This window comes from Phoenix dactylifera, unplaced genomic scaffold (assembly GCF_009389715.1).
Source record: "Phoenix dactylifera cultivar Barhee BC4 unplaced genomic scaffold, palm_55x_up_171113_PBpolish2nd_filt_p 000480F, whole genome shotgun sequence".
In the NCBI taxonomy this organism is placed as follows: domain Eukaryota; kingdom Viridiplantae; phylum Streptophyta; class Magnoliopsida; order Arecales; family Arecaceae; genus Phoenix; species Phoenix dactylifera.
The window spans coordinates 157,031-182,377 of record NW_024067901.1 but is presented as its reverse complement, the minus strand read 5'-3'; the positions used below and the strand labels follow the sequence as shown (position 1 = coordinate 182,377).

The following is a 25,347-nucleotide window of genomic DNA, read 5'->3' as shown; positions in this document are numbered from 1 at the left end:
TTCTTTAGTAGACAAGTTGTTTCCATCAATTATAGTTTCATACAGATAATAACTAATATAACAATTTTATCTAGAATAGTTTCAATAAGCACCTTCAGTCGCTTTGACATTACAGTTTCATATGTTGATAACTTACATTAGCACAAACATAGCTCAAATGATGCAGAGCCCAGAAAATGGCATCTTAAAAAAAAACAGAGAGAGAGAGAGAGATGACCATGGATTTTGATAACTGCGAATCAACCTGCTCCAGAAATTCACTTGAGTATCATGCTGATCCAAACTCGGCAAACCACTTCTCATGGCGCTCGATATCAGCAGCAGAAACACTTCTCTGGACCTTGCTCAGAGCTTCTTCAAAGTCACACATGGCTACAGGATCATTTGAGATCTCATCCTTAGACATGTTCTTGATCTCATCCCTTGTCTTGCCTGCAATTTTTCTCCTCATGCCGTTCAATGAAGCATCTCGGCAGACATTTGTGAGATCATCTCCACTATAACCCTCAGTTCGGCGAGCTACTTCATCGATGTCTACATCCGGAGCTACCTGTTCATAGTATACATGAGAACCACAGATATACAAGCAAGAAGAAACAAAAATTTAACACAATTTCTATAATTTTCATGTCAAAATTTTAAATGATATCGTAAGAGAAACATTTAAGAGCTTGAATGTATTATCCTACTGCAAATCATACCTCAACAGTTCTTAGATTAATCTTGATAAGCTCCTTTCGACTCTCAAAATTGGGAAGAGGTATGTATATCCGTTTTTCCAGCCGTCTCCTGTATCACAAGAATGCATAAACAGCTAAACATCAGAACAAAGGAAAGGTTGGGGATCTAAAAGATGGCCATCTCAAACAGCTTGCTGTAAAAAGATCTTGCTGAATAATCAAATGCTGAACACTGCAGCAGCAAATTCATATTACTAGAGTTGCTCCGCTTCCAACCTAAGTGCCTCATCTATGTCCCATGGAAAATTAGTAGCTGCCAAGACCATCACTATTTTCCGTTGACCATCTTCACTAGAGCTGTTGTTGACACCATCCACTTGCACTAAAAGTTCAGATTTCACCCTTCTGGATGATTCATGCTCACCTGAAGCTCTGAACAAAATCACGCATTTGACAATCAGCAAATCCTCAATCATATATTGCTAAAAATGAAAGCAAACTGATGAAATTCATGAATGTACATCACCACCTGGTCAAACTTGAGAACCGCCATAATGGAGAATTATAAACAAGAAAAGGAAGCAAGGAAGCCAATGAATGTGATCACTATTCACATCTTCTATCATAAGCCTAATCATTAACCAATTCAAAGATAGCTATTGTCATCAAATAAGACTGGAATAAATGTCCTTGCCTCATAAATCCAGTGATCTATGATATACTATACATTTGTTTGATAAAAAATACATCCACCAGTAAGCTTACCTATCACAAGCATTTGAACTAAAACACTCCAGATAAACCATTATGGATTAAAAGGAATGACCTGGCAAAAGAAAATTATTCAAGCACAAGGCAATAAAATTGATAGGATATGAGATTCCTGGTATGCATACCCTCGAGAAGTGCAAAGAGAATCGATTTCATCAATGAAAATTGTACTAGGAGCATAAGCTCTTGCAAGATCAAACAGGCAGCGAACCATGCGCTCACTCTCTCCACGCCATTTGGAAGCCAATGTAGCAGAAGAAACATTGAAAAATGTTGTACCACATTCTGTAGCTACAGCCTTAGCCAAAAGTGTCTTTCCAGTACCAGGTGGACCAAACATAAGAACACCTTTCCATGGCCGACGAATGCCCTGGAAAACAGATACATTACACAGAGCCTTGAACACCATACCCTTCTTAAGACTTTATTTTAATTGCCCGCTAACCAGCATCCAAGTATAGCTAATACAAAGAAGCTGATTGTTAGTGAAACTATCTTATCTAAAAACTTGTTTTGTATTGTTTAGAATTGGATTTCGAAATAATGAGCTTAAACTTTGGAAGCAGAAAAGGTCCCCATCATGCCAACTGACCTCCTAGATTATTCTGCTTGTGATAAATAAGACTTTTAAGATATAGGACCAGCAGAAACCTTTAACTAGACAAGGGAATGCAGTTAGCCATTTTATGTCATAAGTTCGTCGAGAAGTACCTGAAAATACTCGGGCATCCATAGCGGAAGAACAACAGCTTCCTCTAAAAGTCTTTTGGCTTCAGTGAGCCCTGCAACATCATCCCACCTTACACCAGGGCTAGTCTCCAAGACATCCCTTTCTAGCATCGCAGCCAAGTCTGTATCCGGTCCTTCGTACTGCCCCCTTTTTGGCTTTCCTTCCTCTGCATCACCACTCTAGAATGCCACAAGCATATCAGTAATCATGAAAGCCTAAACATATTATCAATACTAAATTCATGAGAGAAATATCATTGACAAAAATCATAATGGTGAAAGGGAAATCTGAATAAAAATTAATAGTGGCTACAAAAATGAGATAATTACTCACAGATGAATTGAATCATGAGGAGTGACAATGTCACATTACCAAAAGAACAGTTTGTACATCACCTTGAAAGTTCAAATAAGATGATTCTCTAAACAAGGGCAGTGAGCTTTAATCTGTCTTATTCCTTCTGCCTAAAACAGTTTTGTAAATTTCAACAGCCCTAGATTTTTCCAAAGGCATTTTTCTTCTGTTGAACAAGATTAATGTAATGGATGGAAACAACAAGCTTTTATATCTTATTCTCATTTGTGCAAACGGATGAACAATAACAGGGCCTTGTATGCAGTTCACCAATAACGGTAGATTTTCAGTTACTTCTAAATACCTTATGACAGTTGCTTACTTATAAGTCTAGGCTTACAGTTGATGACAGGAAATTCAATGGATTAAATTGGTTGCAGATACCTTCATTTCTCGTTTTTGATGATGGGCTTTTCATTTACTGCTTAAAATGGAATTTCAAAGTCCGAACAAAGTTATTTATAAAAATTCACATAGGAAAGGCAAAACAAGCTATCAACGTTACTCCTTGTGTTTGTTAGAAAATGGCAGCTGCCTCATCGTATACAATTTTACATGAACAAAAGAAAATGACAAGCAAAAGTGAAAAGCAATTGGTAAGAGTACTACGTATGTGAAGTTATGGATTTGCAATTGGTAATTTGCCGTTCAGAATAGTTGAAAAAGGGCTGCTTCATCTTTAACCAGCAAACAATGACAGCAACACAAAGAAAAGTCGCATTTACCAATTAAATGTACAAAATTTACCTGTGAATCTGCCTTGCTAGAGCTTGATTTGCCTTTCTTCCCTGACAGTCCAGATGATGTTGATGATCTGACACCCGAACTACTTTTACCTGCACTTGACTTTGTCCCACGTCCAATTGTTCCAGCCCTAGATGAACTACGTGCCCATGTTGCATCTTGGGAAGATTTTCTCGTACCTGCTTGCCCAGCCCTCGAGGATCTTCTGCTCTGTGGATCTCGGCTAGGTGGTCTCCAAACATCAGGATCATCCAAGGGGGCACCTGAGGAGGTTGGGTATTCATCTAATGGTTGGAAAACAAAGGATTTTGTAGGTATTGGGGGTGAAGAGGACCGCCTGGACACGGGAATTTCCTTGAAAGCCTTTAACTCAGCATCTAACTGTTTGACAATGTCTAATTCCTCAGAAATAGCCTTCTTGCAGTTCATCCATTTTGAACGAATGATGGCATCATCCAGAGTGCTCAGATGCCTGTAAGCAGAGATAGAATTCTATTTAAATGCCAACCATTGGAAAGTACCATTAAAATAAGGCTTCTTATTTTTTTAGGCAGTAATCTTTTACTTAGAGAAATGATGAAAAAGATAGTAGAGCATTCCCCGACTAGACTGCTCTGTTGATACTGACAATGCACTCAACCGAAAAAAAAAGGCACACTAGATTTTCTATAATGGTCGATCTACAACCTATACAAAAACCTTCCCTTGCAACATGAAGATCTTGGCCTGCATCATCCTCTCAGACAACCCATTTTCATAATACAGCTGTTTGGTTAGTATGTTGCCCATCATCGTAGTACAGAACTTGACAATCCCTGCCAAATTTGTCAAGGAAAGAGACAACTGAGGAGCAAATGAGATATTGCTTCATCATCCACGTGGCAAATAATAGAGATTTGTCAGTTTAAACACACTCATTGAGACAGTAGCGACTTATATCAAATCCCATCTGGTTAACTAAGTAAAGAAAAAGAGATGAAAGAAAACAGAAAGAGATGAGACATATCTCAACAGTGAACTTGTCAAAATTGGTGGAAACTATCATCTCGTGGTTTAATACTCTCAATCTCAAATATCTAGAAATGCACATAGGACATAGCAACCACGTTAAGCAATAAATCTAATTTAATCATGTTCTACTGAAAAAATAGCAGCAACTAATATCAACATTGTTAGCAATGATTCTCTTCTCCCCTTGTTTGCATTGCACATCGAGTCCCAACCCCAAAGACTTGCTATTTCGATTTTCAAAACCAATCAGTTCAAGTGAACGGTGCCCGAATGAGGAAATCAAGCTGGATATCATTCTCCACAAAGTAGTTTTGAACCAGCAACCAACGATGGCATGCATTAACTTCTCCAAGAGGTCTTATAACCACACCCCTCTCGGGTGCCACAGGAAACAGCAAAGACCATGGAAGAAGTCCTACACATACTAAGGCCCTGACCTTCATAAAAAAAAAACATAAGAAATTGATGATGGAATTTGTAATAAAAAAGCTACCTTTACTCAGTCAACTAAATTTGGCAAGAAACTAGATCCAGCCGATTTGAAAGAAAATTAAAGATTTTTCGAAATCTTGATTGCAATTATTGACAGGCAGGGAAAGAAGAACGGAGGATTTTGTTCTTAAATCGAATACGAGGAGATGGGAGGGAGCGGGATCCAAGGAATTACTTGTTGATCTGAGCGATGGCGCCGTCGAAGAAGATTATGGAGGTATCATAGAGGCCTTCAAGCGCGTACTCCCTGGCTAGCTTCAGGTGATCTTGGAGGCCCGCTAGGGTTCCGACCATCGTCGTCGAGCTCTTAGGTTTCGGAGAGGAAGCTAGGGTTTCCAAGAATCCTACGTTCTCGCTTGAAGGAATCCTCGCTCTCTCTCTCTCTCTCTCCCCCCCTCTCTTTCCTTTCCGCAAATACACCTCTAAATGGTTTAATTTTCTGTAGCACATCTCCGCCGCGGCGGTGACGTTTAAACGTCCGGTGGAAAGAAGCAACTGCGTTATTTTTCTATTTTCTTTTTCTCAGACCAACATTAAAATTTAAAATATAGTTTTATTTAAAAAATTAATTCAATTTTTCCTTGAATTTTTTTTCTGAATATCTCTTATTAATTATTTTATTTTTTTAATATAAATTTTTCTTATTTTTATTTTATCCTCAAATTCTTTGATCCAAAGGTTTTCTCATCATCTTTCCTACCATCTAATTTACTTCCAAATCCTCCCTCTTACCAGAAGGAAAAAGAAGGGCTCTATAAATGCATCCAACTCTTACATGTATTTGTATACTGTTATATCTTAAATAGTTTGGAGAGAGAAATAAAAAAGAGTGCATATAAGATGATATTGAAATAGGTCATATTCAAAAAGCTGTATGGATTTGTCTGCTTTCGATATGGTAAGCGATATTCAAAAATCTTCTATTTTAGAAATTTGGTTACTAAACTGAACAAAAGGGTTAGATATTTAAAAAAAATCTCATTATGTTGCATCGTCTTTTTTATCTTTTCACATCCAAAATGCTTCTTTTTCTCCTATAAAAAGCTAAAACTATTATTTTTTTAATAAAAAATTAATTATTGCAATGTATAAGAAAACATTTATATAACCTTACGGGTTTCAAAATAAAGTTAGGTCTCTTGGTTCGCTCTAAAATATAAAATAAAATATTAGATAGAAATATTGTACTATAACCCATCATCAATATCTCTTATCTCTTTTCTTTAGAGGAAAGGATTAAAAATCTATTATCTTAGGAGTTATATTTTTTATAAATTTCATGATTTCAAGTCACATACAAGCCTCCCAATTATAAAATTTAAGTTAGGTATTCTACTTAAAAACCATTGTTGTTCTCCAATGTTATAATAAACTATTATTAGTTAATACTACAAATTGTTGATAATTACATTTGAAAATAAAGCAATATCACCCATTGTCTTTGCACCCTATGTGCATGTCTAAAACTAAACAAGAAAATTATTAATATATAGATAATTGAATAAGGATGATTACCTAGAATTAGAAGTGTTCATCTGGTTAGTTGTTTGACAGCCAAAGATGACCAAAAGGAGGGGCAAGATTACGGAAAAGATTGTTTGACGAATAAAATCATTCAAATCTTTCTTAAACACATTTTTTTTTTTGCGATTATAAAATATTATTTTTTGCTAAAACAGATGATTCATACAATTCTTATACGAACACATATGAAGAAATCAAGAAACAATATATCTTAGAGCACTCTAGGCAGCTCCCTTTCCTCTACCTACAGAGCATATCCGGAGTGAAGGAGTAATTGATCACATACGAAGCCATCTAGTTCGCGGCCTTATTGCCCTTTCTATATACATACTTGGCGTGGAACGCCATGCCACCACTAACCATTGTCCGGATGTCTCGAAGTAGGGGATGACACCTATACTCACCGCGAGTGACTTTCTAGATCCAACTAATAATCGTGGCCGAGTCATCTTCAAGCATAACTGCTCTGACCTGCTGTACCTGTAGAGTGCGGCCCAATCCAACCCATGTCGAAATAGATATTTATTCAAAAGCCAGCATTTTTGGTGTCCCGCTTCTGCAAATTTCGTTTGGAATAAGACTTATCCAAGACCCTATTCTCGAACCAGAAGCAGCTGGAATAGTGCACGTGTCAACATATCAGCCACGGAGATCTCGACGGACATCAAGCCACGGTCTAGCTGCACACGGTACAAGCCTCCGTTATCCGCTGCTGATGGTCGACGGACGAGAAGAACCTCTCGGAACTCTCCACCGGATCCCATAATCGTGTGGCCCAGAGCGCGACGCATTATATCCCATACTTCCTCGCGGATTAACTTATCTAGCAACGGCGACAATAAAAACGGCAGGAAAGTTTAAACAAAACTTTTTATTTTTTTTTTAAAAAAGAAAGACGCAAAGGAATGGCCACCGCGATCGCTTCTGTCTCTCTGGCTCTCCACCCAAAGCCCGAAGCCTTCCCCTTCTCTTCACTTCCTCCTACTCCTACTCCTTCTCCTTCTCCTTCTTCCAGGGGTAGCGGTAGCAGCAACTATAGATACAGGAGAAATCTCTTCTTTTCTCCTTCTAAATCGAAGCATTCCATCTCCATCTCTCGCTTAGCTTCGAATCCACCTCCGTCGACACCGGAGAAGCCGCCTCAGATCGAGCTCGAATTCGTCGGGGTAACGCCCCGTATCTTGTTTGTTTTTACTCCTCATCCAAAGGCCTCTCGAATTCCTTCTTTTACATTGGTATCAATTACAATTTTTTTTGGTGCTGGCAGCCGAAAGTGGGAGTGGATGGGTCATATCCGGTGGACAGGGCGTCGGCGATCAGTGGAGAGAAGCTTCTTCGCGACATTATGCTCGACAACCAGATCGAGCTCTACGCCGCATACGTAACGCCCACTAGTCCAACCTTTTCTCTTCCTGATAACTCTAATCTTATTTTATGGCGGTGTTCGGCCATGGATGGCTGGTTTTGATGTCTTTTATTTAGGCTTTTTTGGGTACATTTTTATTATTATAGGCTTTTTTGATAAACATTATTATAGGTTTTTCTTTTTTGGGTAGAAACGGATTTATTATATCAATCTAGTGATTACTGACTATCAAAAAAAAAAAAGTTCAGGAGCAAAGCAAGAATAGGGCCTGGAATAAACTTTATTCGGAAGGAATAAGTATTCCTGTTAAACCTGCTTAGTCCTGGAATAACCATCCAGAGGGATGGCTGGAATAATTTTATTGCTTGATTATGTTTTTCTTTTTATACGGATAAAGATAGCCTCAGCAGCCATAGCTATTCCATCTCGAAATAAAACCCATAAAAGAATAATCTGTAAAAACTGTAAATAGGATCATAAACAAATCATGAAAGGGTAGCGTAACTGGATCCATGGATGATTGAACGATCAAAGCTTGTTTCTCCCTCTTGACCCCTGCGTTGATGACACCCTGTGATGGAGACTGGTTATATGTCTTTCAAATAGGCAGAGGGAGAGACTCGTTCGTATATCCTTCCATCAAGGATATGGGAGCTATATCTTTTCTGAAAGTGGTTACTATAACCAACTAGTAACCACCTACGATTAGTTATATGGGTCAAAATTCAACATTCTCCCGCTTGGCCCATATGACTATAATTTGGTTAGAATAATTTAAACATTAGGCGCGCATCATTCCAATCCACAATCAGTTTGGTCATCATAATACCATAATTAAACAACTTACTAATACGAGTCATGGCGGTTCCATATCACCAAAATGACAGTTTCTTCCAAGTACCACAACACCAGTAAATTATTTAATCACAGTCCATAAATAAGAAGTATCTATAATGGTCAAACATTATATCTTTGTCAGAGATAATTCCTATGATCATACATTCAAACTCATACATGTACATATATTTGAAGAACAGGAAAATCAGAAACATAATTAATTATATCTAAGTGTCAAAGAAATATACATAATACAATCCTCAATTAATATCATGGGTTACAACAAAGACTCATTCTTTCAACATGCTCTTTAAAGGTCTTCGGTTGTAAACCTTTTGTCAAAGGATCTGCAATCATGAGCTCTGTCCTCATATTTTCTATAGACACATTTTGTTTATGAACTTCCTCCTTGACAACAAAATATTTAAGCTCAATGTGCTTGGCACCATTAGAATATTTGTCGTTTCTGGCGAAATGGAAGGCTGCAGTATTGTCACAAAAGATTCTCAGCGGCCTGGCAATAGAGTTGACAATCCCAAGTTCCGAGATGAAGTTACGCAGCCACAAACTATGAACCGTGGCCTCAAAGCATGCCACAAATTCTGCTTCCATGGTGGATGAAGCAGTCCTTGTCTGTTTGGCACTTTTTCATGAGATTGCTCCTCCAACTAATAGGAACAAATAGCCAAATGTTGACTTTCTACTATCCATACATTCAACAAAGTTTGAATCCGAATAGCCAATCATCTCAAGACTATCCGACTTTCTATATGTAAGCATGTAATTCTTTGTTCCTTGCAAGTATCACATCACCTTCTTTGCAACTTTCCAGTGATCCATCTCTGGATTACTTTGGTATCTGCCTAGCATTCCAACTGTAAAACTGATGTCCGGTCTGGTATAGGTCTGAGCGTATATCAAGCTACCAACTGCAGAAGCATAAGGAATATAAGGAATATTTTCCATCTGCTTACGTTCTAATTCATTCTGTGGGCATTGCATGAGACTAAATTTATCCCCTTTCTGAATTGAAACAATACTGGCTGAACAGTTCTCCATGCCAAATCTTTCTAGAATTCCGTCTATATATGCCTTTTGAGACAACTCTAACAATCCATGAAATATTTCAATGCCTATCACGTAGGCGGCTTCATTCATATCTTTCATTTCAAAGTTTTTTGAGAGAAAAACCTTAGTTTCATGCAATAAGCCAAGATCACTACTGGCAAGCAATATGTCATCAACATATAAAACCAGAAAGATAAACTTGCTCCCACTAACCTTCAGGTGTATACACCGATCAACGATGTTTTCTTTAAAACCGAAGAAAGTGATGGTATCATTGAACTTACGATACCAGTGTCAGGAAGCTTGTTTAAGACCATATATTGACTTTCTGAATTTGCAAACCATATGTTCTTTTTTCTTTAATGAAAAACCTTCGGGCTGGTCCATATAGACTTCTTCATCTAAACTCCCATTCAGAAAAGCAGTTTTCACGTCCATTTGGTGCAACTCTAAATCATAATGTGTAACCAAAGTCATAATGATTCTAAATGAGTCATTTTTAGATACAGGATAAAAGGTCTCTTTATAATCAATGCCTCCTTTCTGAGTGAAATTTTTGGCTACCAGTCTGGCTGTATATCGTTCAACATTGCCTTTTAAGTCGAGCTTGGTCTTAAAGACCCACTTACACCCAACTGTCTTACAACCTTCGGGCAAATCAACGACATTCCAGACTTCATTCTGATTTATTGATTTCAACTCATCTTTCATGGCATCAATCCATTTAGTAGAATCAACACTTTCCATGGCTTGTTTGAAAGAAACCGAATCTTTTCTTGTCCCTATATCAATATCAAATTCTTGTAGATAAACCATATAATCATTTGGAATGGCAGATCTTCTTCTCTTTGAGATCTCCGTAATGTCATCCCTTGTGATTCTTCTACAACTTGTTTAGTGGTGATAACTTCATCATGGAGTATTTGATCATTAATTTGTTGTTCATTATTATCAAACCGTGTGACAACTGTAGGAACAACAATTTTCTTAGAAGTCATGGGTAAAGAGACTTGCATCCTAACTTCTTGAATTTCCACATTTTGTGGTTTATCACTCCCACTGATTTCACCATTCTCAATGAATTTGACATTACCGGTCTCTATAATTCTCGTACTATGGTTAGAATAGTAAATCCTATACCCTTTGGATTTTTCGAGATAACCTATAAAGTATCCACTAATCGTTCTAAAATCCAATTTCTTTTCATATGGATTATAAATTCTGGCCTCCGCTGGACAACCCAAAACATGCAGGTGTCCTAAACTCGATTTTCTTCCTATCCATAACTCAAAAGGAGTTTTTGGAACTGCCTTACTAGGAACCATGTTTAATATGTATACGGCGGTCTTAAGGGTTTCTATCCACAACGATATGGGTAACAGAGAATTACTCAACATACTCCTAACCATATCCATAAGTGTACGATTATACCTTTCAGCTACTCCATTCTGCTGTGGCGTTTCCGGCATAGTGTACTAAGCTCGTATGCCATACTTTTCTAAGAGTTTAGCAAATGGGCCAGGATGTTATCCTGTTTCATCATACCTATCATAATATTCACCACCTCTATCAGACCTGACAATTTTCACCTTTCTATCTAATTGTCTTTCAACCTCAGTAATATATACCTCTAGGACATCCACTGCTTGAGATTTTTCATGCAATAAATAGACATAACCATAATGTAAAAAATCATCAATAAAGATGTTAAAATACTTCTCTCCACGAAATGATGGAGAGTCAAAAGGCCCACAAATGTCTGTATGGATAATTTCAAGAAGTTCTTCACTTCTTATGGCAATTTTTTGTGTGTTTGGTTTGCTTTCCCTTAATGCAATCCACATACATACCGAGATTAGTAAAGTCTAAATTTGACAAAATCTCATCCTTCACTAATCTCTCTAACCTTTCTTTGGATATATGATCCAATCTTTTATGCCACAGGTTAGAAGATCTTTCATTTATCAGGTTTCGTTTAATTCCAATATTACGATGCAAGGTCGAAAGAGTTTCAGCAAAATAGTTATCAAGATTTATTTTATATAAGCCATCACATAAGACACTAGAACCAAGAAAAACATTGTCTTTGAAAAGACGCAAACTACCATTCCCAATTTTAAAAAAATATCCTTCAACATCAAGTTTAGAAACAGAAATTAAATTTTTAGAAATAGAAGGAACATAAAGAGTTTGAAGCAAATCTAAATGACAATCAATGTTTAAAAACAAATGATAGGTTCCAACAGCTGTTATAGAAACTCTGACCCCATTCCCCAAAACTATAAAACTCTCATTTGGATCATGTATCTGGGTTGTAAGGAATCCCTGCATCGTATTTGAAACATGAATATTAGAACCTGAGTCAAACCACCAAGTATTAGAAGGAACTTCAGCAAGGTTTGATTCAAAATATACATAAGCCAAAGGCTCACCTTTCTTTTCAAACCATGCCTTACGTTTATGGCAATCCTTCTGATAGTGTCCCAATTTCTTGCAAAAATGATATTTATCTTTATTTCGTTTCTTCTTATGAACCTCGGTATCATGATGAGGCTTTTTACCCTTGGATGGTCCCCTCTTTATGCCCTTTCTTGGCTTCTTCCATTTCTTCTTGGCTCCATAACTTATAAGGTTAACAGAATGATGTCCTTGTTGCTTAAGTCTTGTCTCCTCTTGAACAAGCATACTGGTCAATTCATTCACATTCCACTTATCCTTAATAGTGTTATAGTGAATTTGAAATGATCCAAATTGAGGAGGCAAGGAGTTCAAAATAAATTGAACTAAAAAGGATTCATTCACATCCATCCCAAGAGCCTTCAGCTTAGCAGCTATATTTATCATTTATTTATCATTTCAAGGATATGCTCATGTATCCCACGAGTACCATCAAATTTCATGGTGGTAAGCTTAGCCATTAATGTCCCAGCCAGAAACTTATCAGCAGATCGAAAACGTTCTTCCACAGTTTTCAATAATGCTTGAGCACTATCACATTCATGAAGCATTGACTTAATGTTGTTCGCTAAACTCATCCACATAAACATAATACTCAGTCTGTTCGATCTTTTCCAAGTCTTATAAAAAGATCTTTCTTCCATGCTGCTCATATCAGTAATGTCAGCCGGTTTCTCAGATCGGAGTGCTAAATCAAGATCCAGAACACCTAGGTGAAACTGGACTTGTTCATTCCACTCGGAGAAATTGGTTCTATTAAATATCGAAACATATAAAGCTTGCGAATGAAGCGAAATAGGAATAAATACTGCAATAAGAAAACCAACAATAAGAAAATACTTACAACATTAATACTTTGAGTTAGCAATAATAATGAATAATATAAACAGTGTTACTAAAATACACCTTTGGGTAGTAATTATGAAACACTAAATTACTATTATGGTGATTCCCAATTCACCTGGGAATAATTAATGATATAGGTCCAAAATTCAAATAGGTCTGTTGCCTTTGAGCATCTAGTACCTATTAAATCAAAGATACTCATTAATTATCCTAACTTAGCAAGTCAATCATTTGAAAGTGGTGCACCTTTGGACCAATCCCTAATGTCTCATGATTGAAAAACTGTAAGTCATAATTTGCAAAGTCACTATCTTAATACCTGGGATTAGAGTATTTGATGACTTGATGTCTTTTAAACATTCTAGTTGGGTTACTTTGGCAACTACCAAACTATTTCATAATATAGACATCAAATTGAAATAATGACATTGCACATAATTGACAATTCATAATATGACAAATTAAAATAAAACTTGTATTTAATATTTTACTAATCTACACAATCAGTACATGTGTCATATTATGCTATCAAGTATACTAAAATGTAAAATAAATGACAGAAAATTTTATCACATCACTCTACAAGGACCTATGCATAAATAATATGTTTTATAGGGACTAAATTAAAATATTTTTGATTCTTATAGCCCTAGAAGTATGCCAGCATAAATAAAATGTTTCTTAGGGGCTTAACAAAAACATTTTCTTCTTTTAACAGCCCTGGAAGGATTGTATGCATAAGTTTAACATTTAACAAGGACTGAATGAAAATAATTTCTTCTTCTAACGCCCTGGAAGGAGTATCTGCATAAATAAAATGTTTCAAAGGGGCTTAACTAAAAATTTTTCTCTTATTGGCCAACCGAATTCGGGTTTCGGATCGAAACCCAAAAATCCGAACCTGTTATGTCTTTTTTTTTTAATGCATACGGGTTACTGATTCCAGGTTCGGGTCTAAACCCAAAACCCGAAACCCGTTATGCCTTTTTTTTTTAAATGCAGACGGGTTACCGATTCTGGGTTCGGGTCGAAACCCAAAACCCGGACTCGTTATGCCATAAATTATATATATATATATATATATATATTAAATGGGAAGAGAAGACGGGTCGGCCCAACCCGTCTTCTTCCTCTTTTAGCGGCGGGCTAGGGTTTCGCCGAACCCAGCCCGCCTGCCCACAACCGCTGGGCAGCGAGCGCGCCGCCTGCCTTCGGTCCACTTGCCGCCCGATGGCGAGCCCACCGGCGGTCGCACGCCACCAGGGGCAACGCCAGTGGGCTGGGGTTCCGCCTAACCCAGCCCGTCGGCCCTTAGGAGCGGCGGGTGCGATCATGTTGCCTGTCGCCAGATGCAACGCCGCCCGACGGTGACTATCCGGGTGGTCGTGCCACCTGCAAGAATCCGCCGCCCGACGGCGATCATCCTGTAAGTTTTTTTTTTAATCTACATTTTTTAATCTATAAATGTGTGGGATGGAGGCCACGGCGGAGAGTCGACGCCGGATCCCGTGTCGGCTCTCGGCGCCATATGCCGGCTAGATCCGACATTGGGACGGTCCGACCGCCCCTGCGTCGGTCCGTTTCTAGTGATGGCCGGCCAAGGCGACAGTCAGATCGCCTCCGTCCAATCCCATTGACAGGTGGCCAAGATGGTAGCCGGCCAAAGCGACCATTGCCTTGTCCCTACGACTATAGAGTACTGTCCATGGCTTTGAACTGTCAACCGAGAACAAAAATCATATGGGGCACGTACCATACTAGATCGTATGGTACGCGCTCCTATTTCGGCCATGTCAATATTTTGCACGAATCTCAAAAAAAATGGAAGAGTCCCAATAAGAGTAGAATTTTATTCCTAACGGGATTCGTTAGGAGTCCATCAATATCTAATATTTAGAGAAATAAGATAAGAGAACGTGAAGGTATCCATCGCCGTATCAAGTAGAGAGACTCTCCATATTCTCTTTCTTCTTCATCAAGCTTCCCCTTCTATCCAATTCTTCATCAAGCCATCTCTCCGAGGAAAGAATAAAGACTGCATCGGTCGCCGTATCTTCTTTCTTCCTCGTGAAGTTTTTTTCGTCCCTGACTTCTTTTCTTCTTTTATGAATGTGAAGGCATCCATCCCTCTTCGGTAAAACTTTCTTCTTTCTTCCTAAACCCACCATCTAGATTCATTATTTCAATAGTGTATGAATCATTATCTTTGTACTTGTTTTATTGATCGAATTTTTTCTTCTACTCTAAATTTCCAATGATTGGGAAGATTTTATATAAAATTGTTATACCGCATGGAAGTTGAGAAAAAAAGGATTTGAATAGTATAACACTATAAATATCTCTCTCGGATGAGTTTGGTAGTAGGAAGTATATTATTATTTTTTTATGTTGATGAGTAGCAAATGCTTGGACCCTAAAATCTAAAATACTAATAATAATAAAAAAGTAACAGCCTGGAAATTTTAACACCGGCAAACCTATTTAGATACATGGCACGTTTGACATTAGCACCATGTTCATCCCGTTGGCCTTCCGATGACCACAGCTTTTCTTTTGTTTTTGGTACAAGATAGCTACAGTTTTTTTTTTTTGGTACGAGAAAAAGAAACAATGGCCTTCTGATAAAAGAATTTTTGTTCTCAAATATATAGAACGAATATTGGATAGAGCATCACTCTCAATTGAAAAGGTTTCTTATCCTCTTCTTAAATTTATTTATATTTATATTATATTATTCTAATACTTAGATGTATTTTTTTTTCCAGTAGGAGATCGAACAAAGCCGTGCAAAATTTGTGGTTCAGATATTGCAACATCCAAATTCATTGACTACAAAGAAAAAGTTGGTTGATTGATACATAAGAATTATCATTATAGTTGTGATTGTGCGGCATCGTCTATTTTACAAGATGTAAAGTTTTGACAGTTTAGATATGAACATTGATTTATATATATAATGGTTAACACTCTTTTTAGGTTTTTACTAAATTTGTTATCTATTTCAAGGAATGTAAAAGTTTTGCATCTCTTTTGAAGTAATACATTATATGGCCAGTTTGAAAATACGGTATTCACTATACGGCCAGTTGATACACATTTGGTAATATATTCATCCAACATCCCGATATCTATCTTTTAGTAAATTGATACATAGTACATGGCAAAGTGATACACATTCATCAGCTTCCTGATACATACTTTAAGCTTTACTAATACATACTAAGCATCGATCCAACACATATCTTTAGATATATCGATACATACTTTCCAGATCATAATGTTCAGCAGTGCACACTGCATGACCAAATGATACACACTAGGAAAATAGCTATCCAAGTTTCAATACATATCTTTAAGTATATCGATACACAGTTTCGACAACTTGGTGTTTACCAGTACACACCACATGCCTAAGCGATACACACTCATCGACTTCTTGACACACACTTTAAGCTTTACTAATACATACTAAGTATCGATCCAATACATACCTTTAGGTATATCGATACATATTTTTCAGATCATGGTGTTCAGCAGTGTACACTGCATGGCCAAATGATACACACTAGAAAAATGACCATCCAAGTTTTAACACACAACTTTAAGTATATCGATACACAGTTTCGGCAACTTGGTGTTCACCAGTACACATCACATGGCTAAGTGATACACACTCATCGACTTCTTTGACACATTTTAAGCTTTACTAATACGTACTAAGCGTCGATTAAATACATACTTTTAGGTATATCGTTTCATACTTTCCAGATCATAGTGTTCAGCAGTGCATACTGCATGGCCAAATGATACATACTAGAAAAATGGCCATCCAAGTTTCAATACATACCTTTAAGTATATCGATACACAGTTTCGACAACTTGGCGTTCACCAGTACACACCATATGGCTGAGTGATACACACTTATCGGCTTCTTGATACACACTTTAAGCTTTACTAATACATACTAAGCATCTATCCAATACATACCTTTAGGTATATCGATAAATACTTTTCAGATCATTGAGTTCAACAGTGCACACTACATGGCCAAATGATACACACTAGGAAAATAGCCATCCAAGTTTCAATACATACCTTTAAGTATATCGATACACAGTTTCGACAACTTGGTGCTCACCAGTACACACCACATGGCTAAGTGATACACACTCATCGGCTTCTTGATACATACTTTAAGATTTACTAATACATACTAAGCATCAATCCAATACATACCTTTAAGTATATCGATACATGCTTTTCAGATTATTGTGCTCAGCAGTGCACACTGCATGGCCAAATGATACACACTACGAAAATGGCCATCCAAGTTTCAATATATACCTTTAATTATATCGATACACAGTTTCGACAACTTGGTGTTCACCAGTACACACCACATGGCTAAGTGATACACACTCATCGGCTTCTTGATACACACTTTAAGCTTTACTAATATATAATAAGCATTGATCTAATACATACCTTTAGGTATATCGATGCATATTTTTCAGATCATTGTGTTCAGCAGTACACACTGCATCGCCAAATGATACACACCTAGCAGAATGGCTATCCAAGTTTCAATACATACCTTTGAGTATATCGATATATAGTTTCAACAACTTGGTGTTACCAGTACACACCACATGGCTAAGTGATACACACTCATCGGCTTCTTGCTACACATTTTAAGCTTATTAATACATGCTAAGCATCGATCCAATACATACCTTTAGGTATATCGATACATACTTTCCAGATCATGGTGTTCAGCAGTATACACTGCATCGCCAAATGATACACACCTAGCAGAATGGCCATCCAAGTTTCAATACATACCTTCAAGTATATCGATACATAGTTTGGACAATTTAGTGTTCACCAGTACACACCACATGGCTAAGTGATACACACTCATCGGCTTCTTGATACATACTTTAAACTATTGAAATACACATTAGCAGCTAAACATTGATTCAATACATACCTTTAGGTATATCGATACATATTTTTCAGATCATGGTGTTCAGCAATACACACTGCATGCCCAAATGATACACACCTAGCAGAATGGCTATCCAAGTTTCAATACATACCTTTATGTATATCAATATATCGTTCCGACAACTTGGTGTTCACCAGTACACACCACACGACTAAGTAATACACACTCATCGGCTTCTTGATACACACTTTAAGCTATTGCAATACACATTAGCTATTGCGATTGGAGAGATGGGTTGGTTACAAATTGTAGCCATCTCTCCAACCCATCTCTCCCATCCTTTTCTCCTCGAGTTTTTTTCTCCTCGAAATTTCTCTATTTTTTAAGATCTTTGTATCTAAGAGTTCATGAAATCTGAGGAATAGTATGTATATAATTTTTTATGTTAAAAAATTAATTTTTTTTTATCATTTTGTTTTTCTTCTTCTTCTCTTCTTTTTATAAATTATGCTAGAAAAAAGTTGGAAGAGTACTCAAGAGATGAGATTTCAAGTTCTAGTACAAGTTCCATTCGGGATGCCGAGCTCTCCTCACCAAAAGTTAATGTGTATTGCCATAGCTTAAAGTGTGTATCAAGAAGCCGATGAGTGTGTATCACTTAGTCATGTGGTGTGTACTCGTGAACACTAAATTGTCGGAACTATGTATCGGTATATTTAAAGGTATATATTTAAACTTGGACGGTCATTCTGCTAGGTGTGTATCATTTGGCCATGCAGTGTGGAATGCTGAACACCATGATCTGAAAAGTATGTATCGACAAACCTAAAGGTATGTATTGGATCGATGCTTAGCTGCTAATGTGTATTGCAATAGCTTAAAGTGCATATTAAGAAGCCGATGTGTGTGTATCACTTAGTCATGTGGTATGTACTGGTGAACACCAAGTTGTCGAAACTGTTTATCGATACACTTAAAGATATATATTGAAACTTGGATGGCCATTTTTCTAGTGTGTTTAATTTGGCCATGCAGTGTGCACTGCTGAACACCATGATCTGGAAAATATGTATCGATATATCTAAAGGTATGTATTGGATCGATGCTTAGTATGTATTAGTAAAGCTTAAAGTGTGTGTCAAAGAAACCGATGAGTGTGTATCACTTAGACATGTGGTGTGTACTGGTGAACACCAAGTTGTCGAAACTGTGTATCGATATACTTAAAGATATATATTGAAACTTGGATAGTTATTTTTCTACTGTGTATCATTTGGCCATGCGGTGTGCACTGCTGAACACAATGATCTGAAAAATATGTATCGATATACCTAAATGTATGTATTTGATCGATGCTTAGTATGTATTAGTAAAGCTTAAAGTGTGTGAAGAAGCCGATGAGTGTTTATCACTTGACCATTTGGTGTGTACTGGTGAATACCAAGTTGTCGAAACTATGTATCGATATACTTAAAGGTATGTATTGAAACTTGGATGGCCATTTTTCTAGTGTGTATTATTTGGCAATGCAGTGTACACTGCTCAACACCATGATCTGGAAAGTATGTATCGATATATGTAAAGATATGTATTGGATCGATGCTTAGTATGTATTAGTAAAGTTTAAAGTATGTATCAGAAAGCTGATGAGTATGTATCACTTAGCCATGTACTATGTATCAATTTGCTAAAAGATAGATATTTGGATGTTGGATGAATATATTACCAAATGTGTATTAACTGGCTGTATAGCGAATACCATATTTTTCAAACTGGCCATATAGTGTATTACTTCAAATGAGATGCAAAACTTTTACATTCCTTGAAATAGATAACAAATTCAGTTAAAACCTAAGAAGAGTGATAACCATTATATATATAGATCAATGTTCACATCTAAACTGTCAAAACTTTACATCTTGTAAAATAGACAATGCTGCACAATCACAACTATAATGATAATTCTTGTGCATCAATCAACCAACTTTTTCTTTGTAGTCCATGAATTTGGATGTTGCAATATCTGAACCACAAATTTTGCACGACTTTGTTCGATCTCTCACTAGAAAAAAAATACATCTAAGTATTAAAACAATATAATATAAAGATAAATAAATTTAAAAAGAGGGTAGAAACCTTTTCAATTGAGAGTGATGCTCTATCCAATATTTGTTCTATATATTTGAGAACAAAAATTCTTTTATCAGAAGGCCATTGCTTCTTTTTCTCATACCAAAAAAAAAAATGTAGCTATCTTGTACCAAAAACAAAAGAAAAGCTATGGTCATTGGAAGGCCAACGGGATGAACATGGTGCTAATGTCAAACGTGCCGGGTATCTAAATAAGTTTGCCGACGTTAAAATTCCCAGGCTGTTACTTTTTTATTATTAGTAGTATTTTAGATTTTAGGGTCCAAGCATTTGCTACTCATCAACGTAATAAAAAAAAATAATATACTTCCTACTACCAAACTCATCCGAGAGAGATATTTATAGTGTTATACTATTCAAATCCTTTTTTTCTCTACTTCCCTGCGGTATAACAAGTTTATATAAAATCTTCCCAATCATTTGAAATTTAGAGTAGAAGAAATAACTCGATCAATAAAACGAGTACAAAGATAATGATTCATACACTATTGAGATAATGAATCTAGATGGTGGGTTTAGGAAGAAAGAAGAAAGTTTTACCGAAGAGGGATAATTGCCTTCACATTCGTAAAAGAAGAAAAGAAGTCAGGGACGAAGAAAACTTCATAAGGAAGAAAGAAGATACGGCGACAGATGTGGTCTTTATTCTTTCCTCGGAGAGATGGCTTGATGAAGAATTGGATAGAAGGGGAAGCTTGACGAAGAAGAAAGAGGATATGGAGAGTCTCTCTACTTGATACGGCGATGGATACCTTCACGTTCTCCTATCTTATTTCTCTGAATATTAGATATTGACGGACTCCCGTTAGGAATAAAATTCTACTCTTATTGGGACTCTTCCGTTTTTTTTTTGAGATTCGTGTAAAATATTGACGTGGCCGAAATAGGAGCGCGTACCATATGATCTAGTATGGTACGCACCCCATATGATTTTTGTTCGTCAACCGAGAGGCCTTCAACCAAAATGATCTACCCTTTTTACCGTGATCTAGTTCTAGAATGAAACAGGCTCTGATACCACATGTAAAAACTGTAAATAGAATCATAAACAAATCATGAAAGGATAGCGTACCTGGATCCATGGATGACTGAACGATCAAAGCTTGTTTCTCCCTCTTGACCCCTGCATTAATGACACCCTATGATGGAGACTGGTTCTATGTCTTTCAAATAGGCAGAGGGAGAGACCCATTCGTATATCCTTCCATCAGGAATATGGGAGCTATATCTTCTCTGAAAGTGGTTACTATAACCAACTAGTAACCACCCACGATCAGTCATGTGGGTCAAAATCCAACATAATCCTGTCTAACAACTCCTGTTTCACTTTTTACTATACATGAACCAGACACAGCATATCATTCCGAAGAACATGATTGCCATAAAATGCACATGCCCCAAAAGACTCTCTTATTGAAGTTATAATGAAGGGTTGCATGAAATGAAACAGGGGAAGGTAATGAACTGTGGAGGAGGCGGAAGCTGTGGAACATGCATTGTGGAGGTACATTTGCTTACTTTGGTCCTTTCATTCTGTTGTGAAGTTATCTTAAGGTCCTAATGCCTTACATGGAACAGAACGCTTGAGCAAATGTTATTGTTATGAGAATTAAAATCAAAACTAGAACAGATAGGGAAGTTGTAGATTTTGCTTAAATGTGTCTAATTCTGACCTGAGTAGGAATAAGGGAGGAACAACTATTCCATTTGAACCTTCTTATTTGTAAAATTACTATTTCAAAGGAAGGTTGGCATAACTATACATCTAGAATAAGGCTGCCTTTCTTTCCTATACCTCTTCCTTCTTGACAAAAATATCCTCAGCCTGGATTTATACCTATCAAAGCAAAAAACAGGAATAACTTGTGGAAAAACTACTCCAGGAGGGATAACTATTGCTGTTTCACTTTTCTTATCCCTAAACCAAACACCGCCTAAGTTCCCTACCCAGGACAGAAGATATCTTTTGGTTGCTGGAGCACATGATAGTAACTATAGATGAGGTCATTGTTCATTGAAATTTGTACGAGAAGAGAAACTCTTTATGGTTGAATGCAAAAATAAGTTTAAGCCTATTCCTATTTGCTTAGATTGGAGTTGAGAATTGTTTTCCCCCACAAGATACTTTACAGGGCAATATCATATGCCTGCCAAAGTTAGAGTTTAAATTAGATCTTCTTTGGTCTGATGACCCTGGCCCACACTGCCTTAGAACATTTGACCTTCGTCTAAGGCCAAGTTTCTACCTTACAGGTCTGTATTTAGCTTTTGATGGTCTGAAAACACTTGCTGTGTATTTCATCTTTCCCTGGAGTTGACTGTTAAACAGAAGTTGCATGATGCTTTTTTGAACCTATCGATGTCAATCTTGCAGATTATTGATGGCATGGAACTTCTGAATGAGAAAACGAACACTGAAAAACGGTACTTGAAGAAGGCATGCTACTGCGCCGTGCTTGAGTTTCAAACTGCTTATTCCATTCAAGATTTGAACCATTAGAAGTTTCTTACTAGTTTCTGCTGTTTAGTCATTTTAACATACAATTATGTTTTTGAACTTTTTTTTTTTAACAATTACAGAAACCCGAATCTTGGAGGCTCGCTTGTCAAACTATTGTAGGAAATAAGGAAAATGCTGGGAAGGTATCCTGTGGTCACCTATTATCTTTCACTTTTTAGTGTTTAGAGTGGCCCTTTGCTATTAGCTGCAATTTCTATTACTGACTCATGATTTGGCATTTTTTTAGCTCTATTCAATCATATTCCGTCTTTAGTAGCAGCCCAGCAGGAAGTACACCTTTGCTAGAAATAATTTTTATTAATTAAGCATAGCATATATTGTTTTTGTCAGCTCAAAAATAAAAAACTAAGGAAAACATGAATATAGGCAACAGGTTTTACTTAATCCATCTAGACATTGGAATTGCACTAGTAAGAAAAAACTAGATGCCCCTTTTTCATCTGCTCTTGTTTCATTAGTGTGAGAAAAGAAAATAAACATCTGGTTGTCCTTTTCCATGAGTTTCATACTTAACGTTGATGTATGGCATTTACCTCTACTACAACTTGCAGTGAAATCTGTTCATTTTGTTTGCAACAAAATAGATTCCAAATAGTGATTCCTATCTAGCTATTTAAAAAAGCTTCAGAATATTTCCTTACTTTTATCTACTTGAGTGAGCCGAATATACATTCGCTCACCTCGCCTGTTCAGTGATATCTCCATATCTAGTGGCTGCCAAATATACAGATTTCTATCTCTACCCTGATATTTTTTTATGGCAAATCACACACTAAAGCAGGCAATCCCTTTTCAAGTGTTCTTTCCTTGATTTACTATGATCTGGTTGCAAATTTAGGATAGGAGCTCGATGCATTTGGTTTTCTCATTAGAATCTATCCACATTAGTTCTTTTCCAGCTAAAACATAGGCACATCCCTAGAGTACTGTCTGCATTTTGGAATCACAGAAATGTTGCTTTATTTTTGATTCAAGAAACTGACTATACATGAAAACTCTATTTTATGGTTTTAAGGATTTAGCTGAAAAGCTATGTCATTCTGCAAACTGTACAGTTTTTAGCACTACGCATATAAGCAACTGTCAACAAGAAACTTTTCTTTTCTTTTCTTGATGCATTCTGAATCAGAAGTTAAAGCTAAGATGCTGATGGCATTCATTGTCTCACAAAGGAAAATGAAACTAGACATGGAATAATCATCCAAGTTTTAGTCAGTCTATACAAAGATCTTGATGTCAAAATATAACTATGTAACTATATATATCTATATATGTGAAAACTAATGTGCAGTTTCCTGCTCCACTTATCTGAGCTCATGTAAAAAAAAGAAAAGAACAAGAACAAGAAAGAAAGAAAACTAACGTGTGTCCTGTACTGCAAGTAAATCTATTTTTGTAGTTGCGAAGTCTGTAATTCCTTTCACCATCTCAAATGTTAACAAGTAATCCCATCCATCCTCCCTCAGGTTACCGTTCAGCGGATGCCCCAGTGGAAGAAGTGATCTGCAATTCGTTTCAAATTTCGTAAGGTGATTATTCCACAACTTTTGAGTCTGTAATATCCTCCTGGAGTTTGTAACATCAAATTTTGTGGAGAAATATAAATTGATATCCCATTGAGCATCTGGTCTTAAATAGAAGATTGTATTTAAGAAAAAGAATTCGTCATTGATAGAATGAGAATCACACAGCAAACTTGCTGAACAATATCAGTGGATTCTCTACTAACCAAATTCAAAATGATGCATCTTATATTCAGTAGGGGAAGACCAATCGACTCTCTTAACCTCTCATACATATCTTGAGGGTGGGATCTATCTTCAGCATTAAATGGATGCACTTGGTTCTTGTTCTTGATCCAACTCCAACCAGGTACCTTGGTCAGCCCTCTATTACTCATCACCCTCTGAATAGTTTGCTCTGCCATCCTACATCCCAAAACCAGAAAGCATGTCCCAAAGAACATAAATTGAACGCTCTCTAGGATCTAATACCATCAAGTGCTAAGCTGCATAGATTGCCAGTTCCATATCACCATGAATTCTGCATGCACCCAATAGGGTCATCCACACCATTGCATCTGGTATTAGATCACACGCTCAAGCCATTCCATAATACTGCATTTGGCTTTGGCATAAGCTCGAAAACTAAATAAGCTTATCCTGTTCTTCCACATTTCGCATAAAGATCGAGGGAGTGCAATTGGCGGCCTAATTAGAGTTGGCCAGTGGAGGCAGCTGACTGAGGTTGCTCCCGAGGGTGTACTAATTGAAGGCGATGAGACGTTGGCGGCGATCAGCGCGTTCCAGGAGACTATGTCTCGTTTCGGATTTTGTCGAACAGCTTGCGGGCGTCTGAGAGGCTGCTGCATCAGAAGCGAGGACGTTTGTTCCAAGATTACATGTCTGCGGTGGCTCCGAATTTTATCAAGCGAGTGTGTGTTTTCGCTACCGAGCATAGAGCTAGAGTTTAGAATGGTCTGGTCCAAAGTATTGTAGACCCCCATTCTAAGAGAGGTTACTCTTGATGGTCTGTAAACCCATGATAACCGGATCGACGCCTTTTGCCTTTGCTAATAGAGTGGTATGTTACCACCGTAGAAGATGAATCCATGTGATTTATTCATAAAATGAAATATATTAAGATTGCCAGATCTTATTAATTAAGATAATTTGAGAAAAATATTTAATTTCTAATTAATCTCGTACAGTTGCCTTCTTTTCTTTTTTAATCATTTTATAAAAAATATTTATATAAAAAATATTTTTTAAATACGAGGATGAAAGGAAGTTTGGCTGTAGGTGACAACAAATTTAGATTGTTAGCATTTAACACCCACTAATTGA

The 25,347-nt window shown here is 37.0% G+C and overlaps 2 protein-coding genes across 9 annotated transcripts; one reads left to right on the top strand and one right to left on the bottom strand.

Moving 5' to 3' along the window:
• Nucleotides 1–3: 3 nt before the first annotated feature.
• LOC103722716 (katanin p60 ATPase-containing subunit A1) lies at nt 4–5,260 on the bottom strand. Of its 2 annotated transcripts, XM_008813375.4 has the most exons (8): nt 4,958–5,260; nt 3,967–4,094; nt 3,283–3,751; nt 2,163–2,360; nt 1,577–1,821; nt 957–1,112; nt 702–789; nt 4–550 (listed from the first exon to the last, which is right to left on the bottom strand). In XM_008813375.4, exons 3-8 carry the CDS (start codon nt 3,706–3,708, stop codon nt 269–271), a joined length of 1,395 nt encoding a protein of 464 aa, XP_008811597.1. In that variant the 5' UTR covers nt 3,709–3,751; nt 3,967–4,094; nt 4,958–5,260; the 3' UTR covers nt 4–268. The 2 variants fall into 2 exon arrangements, with proteins under 2 accessions (XP_008811597.1, XP_008811595.2); XM_008813373.4 differs by lacking the exon at nt 3,967–4,094.
• Nucleotides 5,261–7,154: 1,894 nt separating this feature from the next.
• On the top strand, nt 7,155–25,077 carry LOC103722715 (photosynthetic NDH subunit of subcomplex B 3, chloroplastic). Of its 7 annotated transcripts, XR_003388641.2 has the most exons (8): nt 7,155–7,472; nt 7,574–7,687; nt 21,431–21,484; nt 22,355–22,417; nt 22,561–22,623; nt 23,968–24,030; nt 24,261–24,373; nt 24,689–25,077. XR_003388641.2 is itself a non-coding variant. In XM_008813369.4 (7 exons), exons 1-6 carry the CDS (start codon nt 7,212–7,214, stop codon nt 24,001–24,003), a joined length of 591 nt encoding a protein of 196 aa, XP_008811591.1. In that variant the 5' UTR covers nt 7,155–7,211; the 3' UTR covers nt 24,004–24,030; nt 24,689–25,077. The 7 variants fall into 7 exon arrangements, 5 of the variants coding, with proteins under 5 accessions (XP_008811591.1, XP_038974977.1, XP_008811594.1 ...); XR_003388642.2 differs by lacking the exon at nt 24,261–24,373 and having other exon boundaries at nt 22,355–22,404; XM_008813369.4 differs by lacking the exon at nt 24,261–24,373.
• Nucleotides 25,078–25,347: the final 270 nt, after the last annotated feature.

Coding starts and splice junctions, on each gene's coding strand:
- LOC103722715 (XM_008813369.4), top strand. CDS start 7,212: ATGGCCACCGCGATCGCTTCTGTCTCTCTGGCTCTCCACCCAAAGCCC. Junction 7,688..21,430: donor TCGAGCTCTACGCCGCATAC/GTAACGCCCACT, acceptor GAAATGAAACAG/GGGAAGGTAATGAACTGTGG. Junction 21,485..22,354: donor GTGGAACATGCATTGTGGAG/GTACATTTGCTT, acceptor TCAATCTTGCAG/ATTATTGATGGCATGGAACT.
- LOC103722716 (XM_008813373.4), bottom strand. CDS start 5,232: ATGTGCTACAGAAAATTAAACCATTTAGAGGTGTATTTGCGGAAAGGA. Junction 3,752..4,957: donor GCCATCGCTCAGATCAACAA/GTAATTCCTTGG, acceptor CTCTGCTTACAG/GCATCTGAGCACTCTGGATG. Junction 790..956: donor GACATAGATGAGGCACTTAG/GTTGGAAGCGGA, acceptor CTTGTGATACAG/GAGACGGCTGGAAAAACGGA.